At 38.5% G+C, this 14,396-nt stretch overlaps 1 protein-coding gene across 8 annotated transcripts; it reads left to right on the top strand.

Moving 5' to 3' along the window:
* Window positions 1-861: 861 nt before the first annotated feature.
* On the top strand, window positions 862-13,911 carry CAPN10 (calpain 10). 8 transcript variants are annotated; one of them, XM_030456535.1, is made up of 15 exons: window positions 1,156-1,232; window positions 1,481-1,835; window positions 3,178-3,309; window positions 3,514-3,710; window positions 4,892-5,109; window positions 5,449-5,590; window positions 7,037-7,203; window positions 7,739-8,022; window positions 8,511-8,713; window positions 8,996-9,048; window positions 9,166-9,251; window positions 10,308-10,507; window positions 11,080-11,128; window positions 13,007-13,032; window positions 13,263-13,911. In XM_030456535.1, exons 2-15 carry the CDS (start codon window positions 1,692-1,694, stop codon window positions 13,279-13,281), a joined length of 1,920 nt encoding a protein of 639 aa, XP_030312395.1. In that variant the 5' UTR covers window positions 1,156-1,232; window positions 1,481-1,691; the 3' UTR covers window positions 13,282-13,911. The 8 variants fall into 8 exon arrangements, with proteins under 8 accessions (XP_030312391.1, XP_030312394.1, XP_030312390.1 ...); XM_030456531.1 differs by lacking the exon at window positions 1,156-1,232 and adding an exon at window positions 862-908 and having other exon boundaries at window positions 1,628-1,835; window positions 8,996-9,251; XM_030456530.1 differs by having other exon boundaries at window positions 1,146-1,232; window positions 1,628-1,835; window positions 8,996-9,251.
* Window positions 13,912-14,396: the final 485 nt, after the last annotated feature.

Raw genomic sequence — 14,396 nt, 5'->3', positions numbered from 1 at the left:
GAGACAGAGGCCTTTTTTTCCCCCTTTCCCTCTCTGAACAGACCTCTCTTGTGTCAGCTTGCAGCTGCAAGAGCACAAGAGGAGTCCTTATTCTGACTGAAGGCAGTGTTTCCTTTGCTCCCAAAAGGGTCAAAACTTGAACGTGAAAGGTCTTGTTTGTTGATTAAATTTGTCATATTCAATGGAAAAGTCTTGAGTCTCTGCAAGGGTCACAGAAGGTGTTTTAGGACAGGTCAGTGGTCAGACAGCTACTGCAGTCACCCGAGAGTACTTCCCTTTTGCTGCAGGAGGTTTGATAGCAGGTTTCTGCATTCATTTCTGATAGAAACAAGTCAGACCAGTGTTTTCTGTGAATCTCTCTTGTTAGGACAACATTTCTATCAAGGATCAGGCAACATAACCTTGAGACTCAAACCTATCATTATAGATGAGTGCGAGAAACAGCTTTTGTGGTAAACATAATCTCCTCCACACTGGCTTAGGAGCTGCTTATTTGAGCACACTTGAAGTTATTGAGAAACATTAATGCACAAGGCCCAAAATAAACCAGCCTCCTTCAGTGTGCCTTGACCTGGTCCAAAACCTTGGCACTAGCAGTGGGTTACTGAGGGACAGCCTGCAGAGAGCCTTGTGCTTCCCTCCTTTGTCCTTGTCCTTGTTTACAGCAACTCAGAAGTTTTTAATGCGTTTTTTTTTTTCCTTTTCTATTTCACAGGCAATAGTTGCTGTCAAAAATATGCCCAGTGACAGATTTACTTTGTCAGTTCAGCCTTTGGACGTTTATTTAGTGACAAACTATCCGAAAATGTGATCTTTGCCATTATGTCAGGAGAGCTGCTTTGTGAGGGTTAACAACTTCCTACAATACAGCTCGGTTTCGTTCTCCTCAGCCTCTCAGAGCTGTTCAGGTGACCATAAATCGTTTCCCCCGCAGCCTCACCCCGCCCTCCCTGAGCCCCCACCTCGCTCCCCTCAGAGCCAAGGCTGCCACCACCCCACCGGGGAACGCTGGGATCTGCCCCTTCCCCGCCCCGCTCCCCGCGGCGGCGCCGCCCCATTGGTGGTGGCTGCCCCACGTGATCTCCTGCCACCCTCTCATTGGTCATCCGCCCAATCCGTTACCTCTGGCCTGGGCGAGAGGCTGAGGGGGAGTGAGGGGGGGCAGACAAAATGTCCGGCGGCGTTGCCGCGGTAACGGCTGCCCCCGCCATGGCGGAGGGGCGGGCCCCGCGGTGAGGAGATGGGGGGGGGTTGTTTTGTGGTGGCCGGGGTTGGGGTGGTGAGAGGCAGAAGCGGCCTGGTTGAGACCGGGTGTTGCGAAAGGTGTGTGCTTGCTGGGGCTGAATGTGGCGAAAGAGGTGTCGGTGCTGGAGGGTTTGTGCAGAGGGTGTTCGTAGAGGGGCGGGGGAGGGATCGTTCTGGGGTGATGCGGGCTCCTGGGTGTAGGTCTCCTCTGAGAACTTCCCCTTTTCTTTTCCAGCAGAGCAGGGAACCTTTGGGTTCGCATCAGGTGCTGAAAGAATGGCGCCCTGTGGAAAGAGAGAGAAGCGTTCTGCTCCTAAAGAAATAGGTCTTGCTTATTTGTTTCTCAGTGACAGTTCCCGAGTAACGCTCCCTTGTATTGTAGGTTGGTGCTTGGCAATATAAAGTTGTGGAAGTAGCCGGCAAAGGTACTTAGGATTGTGTTGAAAATGCTGGGAGAGAAAAAGCAATTAATCGTGAAAAGAGACCTTTATGCAGACCCCACGTTTCCAGCCAATGATACGTCAATATTTTTTGATTATTGTACACCACTTGCCCAATTTAGAGGCGAGATATCTTGGTTGAGACCTAAGGTGAGTTCTAAGGTGTAAAAAGACTGTAACGTTACCAGAAATGGACTTTATTGTAGTAAATGGAAGTTATAATTGAATGACTGCTTCTGGGTGTTTCTGATTTTAGAAATATAGGACGGATAACACCAATGTATGTCAGTGTTAACAATATGTTACAGTTTTTAAGCCTGGGTACTTCTTTGTAGGTTTGATTTAAACTTTTGAATTTATTGTCACTATAGAAATTCAAATTATTTATTATAAATATATTTAATTATGCAAATAATGTACGTACCAAGTTAGAAAAGCATTTTGTTATTCCAAATATTTGGATAGATTGTTTAACTGTCTTGAAAACAAATAAATAGTTTAAGAGTTTTTCAGAAGGATATCATGGGTTTTTTTGCAATTGTTGATTTTTTTTTATAACAAGAAAAAACTTTTTAAAGGTTATAACTTGTCATATGATTCACATTGCTTTTAAACTTACAGCTGGGTTTCAGGACAAGTCATGTGAGAGCTAAAAGGTTTAGAATGCATTTCTGCAGTACATTCATTCAAAGTGAAGTATTTTGGATATCGCTTTTGTGTGGAGGGGAAAAAATGATGTAAATTTGTAATGGAGAAAAAAAAAAATGTTTCCTGTAATGGTATTGTGTTTCTGCCCTGCATCTGGGTATGGCTGCAGAGCAATGATAGAGCTGTTGGTTGTTGGATATAATTGGTGAACAAATGACTACACAGAGTCCAGTGTACTGCTTTCTGCTTTTGTACCATACACTTTGATTACCTCTGAGGACTGACTAGTTAGCTTCCATTTCTTGAAGTGTTTACAAGTGAGAGAAGAACCATTTTAGAAACCACACTTTCAGATTCAATTAGGTGCGTGTGACTTTGCATCTTAAATTACCTTTTTTGCTACCAAGTGATCTATTTTTATTTGCCCTAAGAAAGGTTTTTTGGTGGGTTTTTTTGGGTTTTTTTTTTTGGTTTTTTTTCTTTTGCTAATCTTGAGATTTTTGCATCTTGAGGTGTGAAGTTCAACACAAGTGACATCGGTTCTGTCTCAGCTGATCAGAGATCTAGCAAGGAGCTGATGAATTGCGTTGCTTCTGCTAAGGCTGGTGGTGATGTGTACGAAAATTCTTGTGGGATCTAGATTTACCTCACATGAAGTACCTGTAAAATAGCCACAAGTCAATAATTTGCTATTGCTTGCTTAGGCTGCATCTGAAAAGGAAACATTCTAGAGATAAGAACTTTATTTTGTGATAGGTCCTGCAGCTTTTGCAGCTTTCCTGTTCTCTGAAACACAGACTTCCTTAGAAGGAATTGGGTTTAAATCCCCTTCTTTTAATTTTAGGACATTTGTTCTTCTCCTCGGTTATTTTCAAACGATCCACAGGATGTGCAAGTGAAACAAGGACTTTTGGGAGACTGTTGGTTCCTGTGTGCCTGTGTAGCTTTGCAGAAGAGTAAATACCTACTGAATAAGGTATAGAGAAGTTTCTTGTTTCATATTTCAGAAGTTTTCTTCACCTATTTTACACTTGTATACTGTTCTTGAATCCCAGTCCTCAAAAATTGCTTATCAGTTTCATTGTGCTTAGTTTTACGGGTTTTGTTGTGATATTGTTAGCATATTTTAAACTGGGTTTTTTTGGTCATTATTGTCTTGCTTTTGGCTTTTATCATCTAGGTAATCCCTCCAGGCCAGCCCAGCTGGACAGATGAGTCATATCAAGGGTGTTTCACTTGTCGAGTCTGGCAGTTTGGACACTGGGTGGAAGTGACCATTGATGATCGTTTGCCTTGCCTTGGTGGTAAACTCTGCTTTTCCCAGTGTCAGACAGAGGATTTGTTTTGGCTTCCACTACTGGAAAAAGCTTATGCAAAGTATGTCAACACTTACTGGGGGATGTAAAGGGAGGTACCATACTTGGATACCTTCTGCTTATTTTGTCTAACAGCTTTGGGCATAGATCTGTGTATTTGTCAAAACACAGTACCACAGCTGCCAGCTTTCCCATACTGGGTTGTGCTGAAGTTGCTTTTTAAACTGTACACCTGTAAGGTGTGTTTCTAATTGCATGTGATGTAAGATAGTCTTGGGGCCAGAATTATAATGAAAAGTAAGAGCTGCAGTGAATTATCAGGATTCAAATTATATTCATTAAGTCTCTGTAAAGGGAAATATTTTACTAGGGAAGCTGAGGGCTCAATGAAAAGCAGAAAGCATGCAAATCTTGCCATGGAAAGTAACAACATTATGTAAGTTGGTGCTAATTGAGGCTTTGGTGGTATGAGTTTCACTGTTCTTTTGCTTAATTTGGTAGTTTATTATTTTAAGAAGAAACAATCGTATTATTAATGTGTTTGAAAATACAGCTATTTTAGGTTTAATTACACATCCATTAAAATGCTGTACATATGGACAAAAACATTTGGAGACAAAGTGTAAAGATAGGTGCCCAGAAGAACTGGGATGAAAGATCGTGTGGTTGCCAGCAGAGGGCAGAAAAAGACCTTAAGCATAAAGCAATTTCTTCATTTGTAGGTCCGTTGAGCAGAATTACATGTAAAAGCTGCCCTCTAGGTTTGAAGGTTTGTTTATTTTCTGTAGACTCTTACAATTCTATCTTGTCTTATAATTCGGTTATAGTCTTACTTTCTTTTGCATCTGCTCAATTAGGTTGGGTAATCTCTTTATTTATATTGTTGAAGGAAGTGCTACTCTGGTTATTTTTGCTGAATGAACAAAGAATAATTGAAGAGATGTTATTTATAGAAAATGCTGTTAGTATATAATGAAAGATGTAGTGCAAACCACCAGTATTAGACAAGCATTGTATAGGATGAAATGAATTGTAATTAAACTTCCCCTCAAACAATGGAATGTTTGATGCCTTATAGATATTCTTTAGATCTTGTATTCTTTATAAATAAAATAGTACGTGTTTTCTTTCGCTTACTTGGGACTATGATTGTGATATGGTGTGAGGTTGAAAGCACATACAAACCATGTTTCTTTAGTACTGTTGTTTAAAGAAACTTTTCCATGTTTTTTGTTTTTACAGAGTGCATGGATCTTATGAACAATTGTGGGCAGGACAAGTGGCAGATGCTTTGGTTGATCTGACTGGAGGAATTGCTGAAAGATGGACCCTGAAAGACCCTGAGAGAAACACAAAGAAAGAGAAGGCTGGCATGGTTTTGGAGAAAGCACTGTTTAGGAGATTAATGACTCTGAAGGAACAGTGTGTAATAAGCTGCTCAGTCCTCAATTCCAGACAAGGTAATAGTAAAGTTCTAGACTTTATAAAGTAAGCATCTCAATTTAACAGTGTTCAGAGTACAAGTCATCAAGCAAATGCACAGTGCTGATTATGGAAACATGCAAGTTTTGTGGTGAAGTTTTACATAACCTTGCATAGATAAATATTAAAGCATGTAATTGACTTCAGGCTGAGGGATGCTTTTGAGGAGTGCTTGGGTTTTTAAATGCTGTTTTTATAGAGATTTAAAACTAATTCACTTTTATCTCAAAATTGCCTTCGTTCACAGAGCAATTTAATGTCATTCATCACGAAATATGGAGTAGGTTCTTTTACTTTTAAATGCTTTTTCTACTCAGGTGCAAGTGAACTAGGAGAATTCCATGCCTTTATTGTGTTAGATATGTTGAATCTGTCTGAACTGTCAGGCAAGGAAATCTTCTTACTACGGATACGAAACCCTTGGGGGAGGAGGTGCTGGAGAGGTCCCTGGTGTGAGGGGTGAGTAGGTTTAGTTTCATTTGAAAAATCCTTTGTGAAAATTCTGAATCACAGAGCCTATCTATGTATTACATAGGCAAATATTGCTAGTGGGCCACAGCAGGGAAGAGAAACTTCAGTTTGTATGATGTCCTTTAGGGAGCTCAGTAGCTCACACAGCTTATTAGTACTAAGGCTTGTAATTTTGATCTACTTGTTCTGGTAATATGAGGTTTTTTTTTTTGTTTTTTTTTTTTAAATCAAGGCATCATATCTTTTTATAAACTTTAGATGTTTATTTTCTGCCTCTGATTTTTGTGGTGTTTTTTGTTTTGCAGTTGATCTAAGTGTTTTTTCTTATAACACATTTGACTTACAAGCAGTTACTCAGTGTTAGTCAACTCATTTATCTTGTCTATATAAAAACTACAGCAGAAGGAAGGAGACTTTTTTTTCTCATGGGCTCTCATTTTTGTAGATTAGCATGAATAGGTGAAGCTGGATTTGAGTAGATAAAAGGAGTAGAAATAAAGTAGATAGATCTGTTTTAAAGGAAATGCAGAAGTATGTTTAGTGGTTTACAAAGTAACAAGAATGAAAGGGCAGACCCTACTTGGTTATTTTGAGAAGTGTTAGCATATTTAGACTACAAAAGAACATGCAATTCTTGACCCAAGGAGCAAGCTCTCAGCATTAAAATATAGTAACAATATTCTTGTGTTTGATAAACATTTTAAAGAAGTATTTTTTTTCCCCCTGAATTGAAGAAGGTGACTTAATCATATTCATTGAGACTTAAGTTGATGTTTTTTTCTTTTTTGCAGTTTTGTTTATACTCCTACTGTTTCTTTAGCAGCCATTAAGTGGTCACATAGTTGTGAGAGGATAGCATTTCACTGAGTGGGCTCAGAGCCCGCTTTCTTCAACTGCAGAACTGTTCTTTGTTGCTAGTGTAACAATCAAAAATGTTGAAAGTACTAGCTTTTTAATGGGCCCTAAGGAGGTTTTAAAATTCTTGGTTTATCATGACTTATCAGCAGATTTGTGGGGATAACCAGCTGCTTCATACAGACTGCTGGTTTTGATGTTCACTGTACAGCATTAAAATTCTTTCAGAACAGTCACTCTGCAGCTTTGCTTTTTTGTTGTCATTTTTAACAACTTTATTTTTCTTGCACTTTAGACTGTACTGTCTGTTGTAAGCAAAGTTGCTGCTTCACCTGAAAGTCTGCTACTGTATCCTATCCAGTGTTAGTCTGTTTCTAAGGTTTTTTGATACCTTATGCTTTATACTTTCTCTTATTCTCTGTGACAAGCAACATGTAGACAGAAATATTTAGTGCAAGTATTTGACAATAAAATGAGGAAACCTCTTCTTATTGTCCTGCTCCATAGGATGGCTGATAGAACATTGTTACAGAATTTACTGGGTAAAGAACTAAATGCTAACTTTTATCTTATGTGCAGTGGTCGAGGATGGAGTCAGCTGGATCCAGTAGTTGCTGCAGAACTTCTCTCACAGATCAAAGACGGAGAATTCTGGGTTGATGAAGAAGAATTTTTCAGGGAATTTGATGAAATTACCATGGGCTTTCCTGTCAATGAGGAAGGACAACTTCAGAGCCTCTATACAGGTGTGGTATGAGAAAATATCTCTCTTATAAAATATGTCAATGAGAGGGACTGGTTTTAATTTTGAAGGGGTGCGTCAAGACCATCAATTCTCAGTTTTTTCCTCTTCTTTAGACCCATAGGCTTTTTTTGCCTCTACTGGGAAGAACAGAGGAACAAGGGGAAATTGAAGATCTGTAGAGAAGTCTTTGATATTTCTCTGAAATCTAGTTACTTGCTAGTTGGTCGAGAGATCAGTGTTCTCTACCCAGAGGGTTGAGGGCTGCTGTTCTGCACAACCTTGTTATTATTATTATTTTTTTAATGGAAGATAAGCTTCAAATTTCTAGAAGCATTTCTGCTGCCTTTACCAACTGTGGCATTCAGTCTCATGCTTCCTAAAATGTTGATCATGACTGTCTGCTTGGAGAAAGTGTCAGGGCTATGACAGCATGTTTTCTTGGGCTGGGCTGGGCAATCTGCCATATATATGTGTTGAGTAAAATTAAGTAGCCTGTGGTGTCTGTAATCTACACCATAATTTTCTTATTTCTGTAGAGAAAGTCCTGTATCACTCACAGAATCTTTTTGGATCGTGGGTGAGAGGCCAGTCTGCAGGTGGCTGCCGTAACAACAGCAGCTTCCCTACCAACCCAAAGTTCTGGCTGAGAGTCTGTGAGAAGAGTGAGGTTTGCATTGCTCTGCTCCAGAAACGCAGCAAGTGTCGTGCTGACCGGGCTGGGAGAATTCAAAATCTGACTCATGTAGCAGAGGAAAACCTCTCTTTGACTGAAGGCAGACAGGCGAAGAATTATCAGGCTGTGGGATTGCATGTCTGGAAGGTAATGTGGGAATGATATTTTTCTTTTTTTCAAAAATAAGTTTTAAAGCATTACTGGAACATCTGAGTAAAATAATTCATTTCCTACAGCAGTGATATGAACCAGTTGTCCACACATGTTACATCTCTGGTTTACATTGGAATGATCCTGTTTATCTCAATGCTGTCTGTATGGACACTGGTGAACTGGTCCTTCCTTTGTATCACTGAGTGCCAAACAGCAGAACTTTTGGGACTGTTGCAGACTAGTTTGTGGCATTTCAGGGCGGATTACTTGATGATTATTCCTAAATTTACTCCTCTTGAATATTAACTCTCCCTACTCCTCTTTAATGTTCAGCTAATCTTCTGATACTGTCCTTCTTACTTGCCTTTTGTTAGATGTATGTGGGTTTAAAAATATTTTGAACAATATTACATAATTTTTAGTTTTATTAAAAACTCCTCATTTTTCCTAAAACACCACACATCATTATGCATCTATTCTAGGTGGAGAAGAAACGATTTAACCTTCCAAAGACCCTCTCTGCTCCTCCAGTTGTAGGTACCGTCTGCCATTCCTATGATAGAGAAGTGCATGTGTGCTGTGACCTTTCGCCTGGGTTTTATCTTATTGTTCCCAGCACTTTTCTGAAAGATGCAGTAGGGAATTTCTTGCTTCGTGTATTTTCAACTGGAAGGACCTCCCTCAGGTAGGTTTAAAACAAAACAGCAAATATGTTTGACATAAACAAATCTGTGAAGTATAGCACTAAGTATAAATATTCAAAATGTTGTTGAAGGGTTGTGCAGAGCAGCAAGTAAGAGTGTTGTTTTGTCTTTGAACAGTTATCTTTCACTTTGAGCTAAAAATGTGGAACAGTTTTGTTTGCATAAACTTATGTCATAGTTAATTTTTGTGAGCTGGTGTTCTAGATTTTGTGAAATCATAAGATTTTGTACATTCAGTTTCTTTTCTTTCTTATGTTTGATAGTGAATTAAAGCCACCACCCACAGATGCTGCCCTCTGTGAAGAACTCCCAGGAGGTGAATGGGAGACAGTGCAGCTACATGGATGCTGGAAAAATGGGCAAAGTGCTGGAGGCAGCAGGAACTTCCCATCCTTCCATATCAATCCCTGCTTTCCCCTTTGCATTCCTGCAGGACCAGGAAAAAGCAGTGTAAAAGTTACCCTCCGTCAGCACTGCCAAGATAGCAAATGTTGTCCAATAGGGTTCCATATTTTCCAGGTAAGACTTCTTCTGGTCAGTTTGATTGCTTGTTTGCCAGGCGTGAAGGTTCAGTGCTCTTGGTTCAGTGCTCCTTGCACATGGCAAGGGATGTGCTGCTTTTGGGAAAAGCACAGGCTGGTCCCATGGAAGTGCAGAATAACTGTGTTGGGTAGTTTAGCAACCAGATACTTGTTTCTTACTAAATCCTTCCAACATTGATTGAGGATCTGTGAAGAGTTCTCTGTGTCTTAGTGAGACTTTAGTCTCACTAAAGAGTGAGTGTGATTGAGAACCAGACTTTTTGGTAATTCATCATGAAAAGTTACTTACTTCACCTCTAGTAATTATTCACTTGTCCATTGGAAGTGATATTGGATCTACAAACAAGATTAGAATGCAAAAGGACTGTTATGTTCTACAGATGATCTGGAACAAGTCAAGATACTACTTACCATGGACAAGTAAAGGTTCTACATGTATGTGTCAGTGATCAGCAGCATAAACATAGGATGGAAAGCTTCTTGTTACGTGGCTGTTTTGGAGGGAACACTAGCTATCTTTTCAGAAAATGTCCTTCAAAACCGGCATTGCTTAAGTGGAGTCTATTGTTGAGCATTAGGAGCAATAATCTGGCCTCAAAGAAAGATTGAGAGAATGACAGTTTTCATGCCTATAGGTGACTGAAAAGTCTAATACCAATTTTTAGTACAAAAAAGGCAGCTAGGAGTAGAAAGACCATAGTCTCTTCACCACATCAGTGAGGTGAAAAAACAAGGGCATTAGGCTGCAGTGAGGGAGAAGAATGAGGTTTGATACTGAGGAAAAAGCATTTGAGCTATGTGGGTAGTAGTTTGTATAAACTGTCTACAAACATGGTAGGAATGATTATCTGTACTTGATCCTGCCATCTGGGTTTTCTGGAAGCCGTCCCATCCCTCTCATGTAGCTCTGCAGAAGAGTGAGTATTTAGAATGGAATAGGTACAGAACATAGCATGCTCTGATATACCAGGAGTTTAACATTGTGGGATCTGAAATAGATTAAAAGATAGGCAAGTTTTCATTCTTTTTGCAGGTGCCTGACAGCAGCTGGAAACCACATACTACTTCTTTTCTACACTTGGAGCCACTGGTTAGCTGTGTACCTCATTGCTATTCCCAGGAAGTAAGCCAGCTTTGCAGACTTTCTGCAGGAAGTTATGTAATTATTCCCTCTACCTACTTGCCCAATACAGAAGGCAGTTTTACACTGGACATAGCAACCAAAATAGACAGGTAAAAATGTTGCCTTCCATTTGAATTGCTAGTATTTTTAGTGCATGCATTACAGGGTGTTTGGAAACAATAAGTTTAATGACTTGTTTTCACTTTTGACAGACAATAATTTTAAGTCTTTGTATTGCTATTATGTTTGCAAGCACTGCTTACTAATTTGACTGTGCTGGGAGAATGAGTAAAAAAAAAGTAATCGTCTTGCATCAGTTACTGAATAACAGCTGCCTAGTGGGGGAGAAGATAGAACTACGGCAACTGAGTACCAGCTGTGTCTAGATATTAGGATTTATGCTGAAATTGTACTAAGTTTTTTAATAAGTGGGATTGTTTGAAATCTGCTTCAAGCCTTATTGCAGGCAGTTCCTCCTGATGAGAACAATGACAGATCTGAATCAGGATTTTTAGATTCCATAACATTGCATTAAGAGTCCATAAAATTGTGTCAATATTCCATAAGGATGTGGAACAAAGCCTGGCATTGACAGTCTTGTTTTGAAATGGAATAAATGATTGATGTTTACAAGGTCCCTTCCAGTGCTTTGTGCAGAAATAAATCTGGTTTTGTCTTTCAGCAGAAAGCGCATTCACAGCCGGGAGACACTTGGACAAGTATTGCAAGAAGTAAGTGATACATTTTTAATTTCAGTTGTCTAAAGGTGTTGCAGAGGCATCATCGAGGCTTATGTATTAACTGCTGGGAGACGTGCTGGTGGATTGGACTTTGAATGTTCTCATGTAGTTGCTGTGAGCTGATAATCAGTGAAGCAGTGATTTACTGCTTTAACCCCAACAACATCAAAACCCATCAAAACCTTTGGGGTTTTGTTTCTCAGCCAGAAAAGTAGCTTTTGTTAGCAACAAAAGCCTTTTCACACCACTGAGATACATAGAAGCTTGTGTGGGACTATTTGATTTACTTTCTGAATCGTTCCTCAGCACCTACCTCTGCTGAAACTTCTGTGAGAAATTTAACTATTAGTGATGAGTATGTGGTTGTATTTTTGTTTGCTTTCAAGAGCGTAAACACTGTATGTGTTTGGATAGATTCTGATGGATTCATGTTTAGTGTCACTATAGATCCTATAGCTTTAACTGTGTATTATATCCTTCCTCCATCTGGTTGGCTTTGATGTTACTTTGGGATCCTGCATACTGCAACTTATAAATGTTAAAGATGGTATCATCATTATAGTCACAGAATATTTGGGGTTGGAAGGGATGTTTAAAGGTCACCAAGTGCAAGCCCTCTGTAGAGAGCAGGGACATCTTCAACTAGATCGTGTTGTAAAGGTTTAAGAAAACACAGCAAAAAGAAGAAAAGCAATTGGGCAAGCCAAAGATTAGCTTCCACCACACTAGATTTTAGATTTTTATTTGTTTCCTTACAGCCACCCATATAGCATTCTACCCAAATAATCCTCCTTGGTGTGCATGCCATTCTGATCAAGTTTAATGGCATCTATTTAATATTTTGTTACCGTGTTTTGCTTTATCAGGTATACATAGTACTGAAGGGTTGGATGTGAGTGCTGAGTACCTGTGATATTGTTACTTAGGTGGAGAGGAGGACTTTGAATGTATAATTTTAACAATCGTTTAAAGATACCTGATTTGGTTGGTGGATCAAAGCACACCCTTGATAATACTCTGCTTATTTGGTGAGAACAAGACCATGTAGTTACTCCTCTCTTTCTCTTTGAGATCTTAGTAAGAACAAAACAAAAATATTAGAAAAACTCTTAACCCAAGGTTACAACTGGTTTACTAATTTTCTTAATCTAGGTCATGGTGACCAATGATTACATTTTATTCTTAAAACCACACAAACAATATGAATTTTGTGTGCTTCACAGAAATAGGTAAAGACCTATGTATGTATTTTCCTAATGATGCATGTTATTTTAATGTTTATGAGCTGAAATATGTAATTAAGTCTTTTATTTGTGTTGGATTGGAAACAAAACATTGCAAGGCCGTTATTACAGAAGGAATTTATTCAAAGATATTTTTTTCATGTGTTTCCAATAAAGTGGTTGTATTTGGGTAAAGGGTGCTCCGTGACAGCAAGGGAACAAACAGTTTAGATTTTCCAGGACTTGAGGAATTGGGAAGTGGCGGTTAGTCTTTTCTTATCAGTGGCAGCAATCAGTGTCTGAATCTAATCTCCAAGAACATACGCAGCCTTTTTCAAAGACTGGACTTCAAATCATTCACTTCTTTCAGGGGTTTAAGCTCTGAAGGATCTAAGCAATCTGTCTTACTGAGAAGGTGGGTTATTGATCTTCAAGGAGTGAATCACACCAGAGCTGCATGTTAGTGTGTTTTTCAAAGTTTTTCTAATTACTGAAGTTTCAGAAGAAAAGCTTGTATTTTGTCCTTAATTTCTAAATCTTTCTTTTCTCTGATTTGCTTTAATTCCCTATGAATTTATTGTCTTTCTTGACAACAAAGTTAACTCATGAAATAATTTTTTTTTCTGCATTGTTTGTTTTCTTACAGATTTCATTTACAACTGTGATGAAAAGGTAATCTAGAATTCTCATTTCAAGAAACATCAGAAAGCCAAGGAGTGTCTCACCACTTCCTGTTTCCAGTTTTAAATGGAATCGAAAGAAGACACTCTTAGCCCAGCTGTTTTTCACTTGTATCAACTGTCAGACCTACATTGATTTCTTTGTAAAAATACCTCCTTAATCATGTACACTCTGAATATTTGTTCTTCTCCTTTTTTTTTTTATTTTTTTTTTATTTTTAGAACCAACACTGTACAGTAAATCATAATGTACCTCAGTTCTTCAAAAAACACAGGTGGGAAGTACATGCATGTTTTAACCCAAGCTACAGTTTTGGAAGAAAACCTATGTGAGTAATAAAATTATATTTTGGGTAAAAAAACCCCAAATCGACCTTACAGAATAACTTCAGGAGACCAAAGGGGTGTACCTAGAGGAAAAAAACTGGAGTATTTTTTTCAGGTAGGACATACCTCAAGAACTGTCAGAATACACTGGAGAAAGTTCAAGCTTGTATCTGACACTGCCAGTCTTGCTGAAGAGCACTTTATTGCAGGCCCTTGATTGAAGCATGCAAACAGTGGTTTGAAAGAAAGATTTTATTTTTCTTGGTGAGTTTTTATTTAATGAACACCACAAAGAAAAAAGATAAGACTTGAAAACTTTACTTTACGAACTGTGATATCAGACTGCTTTTGTAAATCTGTAAGATGTTTTATGCAGTATCTGCCCTTATTGTAAGAAATACGAAGTTTAAAAGATTTTTCTTAATTTATGTTTGAAAATATTTCATATTCAAGGAGGATTTTTAGATGTTATATTTTCCTCAATAAAATGGAGTAATAGTGAAAGATTTAACTTGTCTTTTATTAAAATGGTAAAACCTGTCAATGATGTGAAGTCTGCATTTGTTCTGCAGTAGCAAACTGTACGGTGTGTTAGAGCTCTGGGTTTTTTACCAGTTAGAGGAAAATGATAGGAAATACTTGAGAAGAGAATCAAGTCTTCCTTTAGTTTTGTCCCAGAAATATGTAATATTCTATTTCTGCTTTTAAATACACCCTACCATAACTTATCCTTAAGTTGAACTTTGAAAATTGAAAGCATCTAGGATACTTGCAGCTGAATTTTATGTGGTCAAAACTTTCCACATCTATTCCAGAATGATGAGACAACAGAAGAAAACACTGAGTAATAAATCAAGAAAACACTGTGAGTAATAGATCTCTACTGTGCCTGCTTTAACAATTGTTGGCATAATTTTTTATTTTCTTAATTTCTTGCAAGATTGTTCCTTTCCCTTGAAGTAGTTATTGGATGCTGTAGTAATGTTTCTAAACAGAAGCAGCGAAGGTTCATGAAAGCACCTTGCATCC

This window comes from Calypte anna, chromosome 9 (assembly GCF_003957555.1).
Source record: "Calypte anna isolate BGI_N300 chromosome 9, bCalAnn1_v1.p, whole genome shotgun sequence".
NCBI lineage: Eukaryota > Metazoa > Chordata > Aves > Apodiformes > Trochilidae > Calypte > Calypte anna.
Note: the sequence above shows the minus strand (reverse complement) of the source record. Positions and strands in the feature narration are given on the sequence as shown.

Bases quoted from the DNA above. Each gene is read 5' to 3' on its own strand.
- CAPN10 (XM_030456531.1), top strand. From the start codon at position 1,692: ATGCTGGGAGAGAAAAAGCAATTAATCGTGAAAAGAGACCTTTATGCA. The intron at 1,836-3,177 runs GTGAGTTCTAAG...TTTTAATTTTAG, and splicing joins TATCTTGGTTGAGACCTAAG to GACATTTGTTCTTCTCCTCG. The intron at 7,204-7,738 runs GTGTGGTATGAG...TTATTTCTGTAG, and splicing joins ACTTCAGAGCCTCTATACAG to AGAAAGTCCTGTATCACTCA.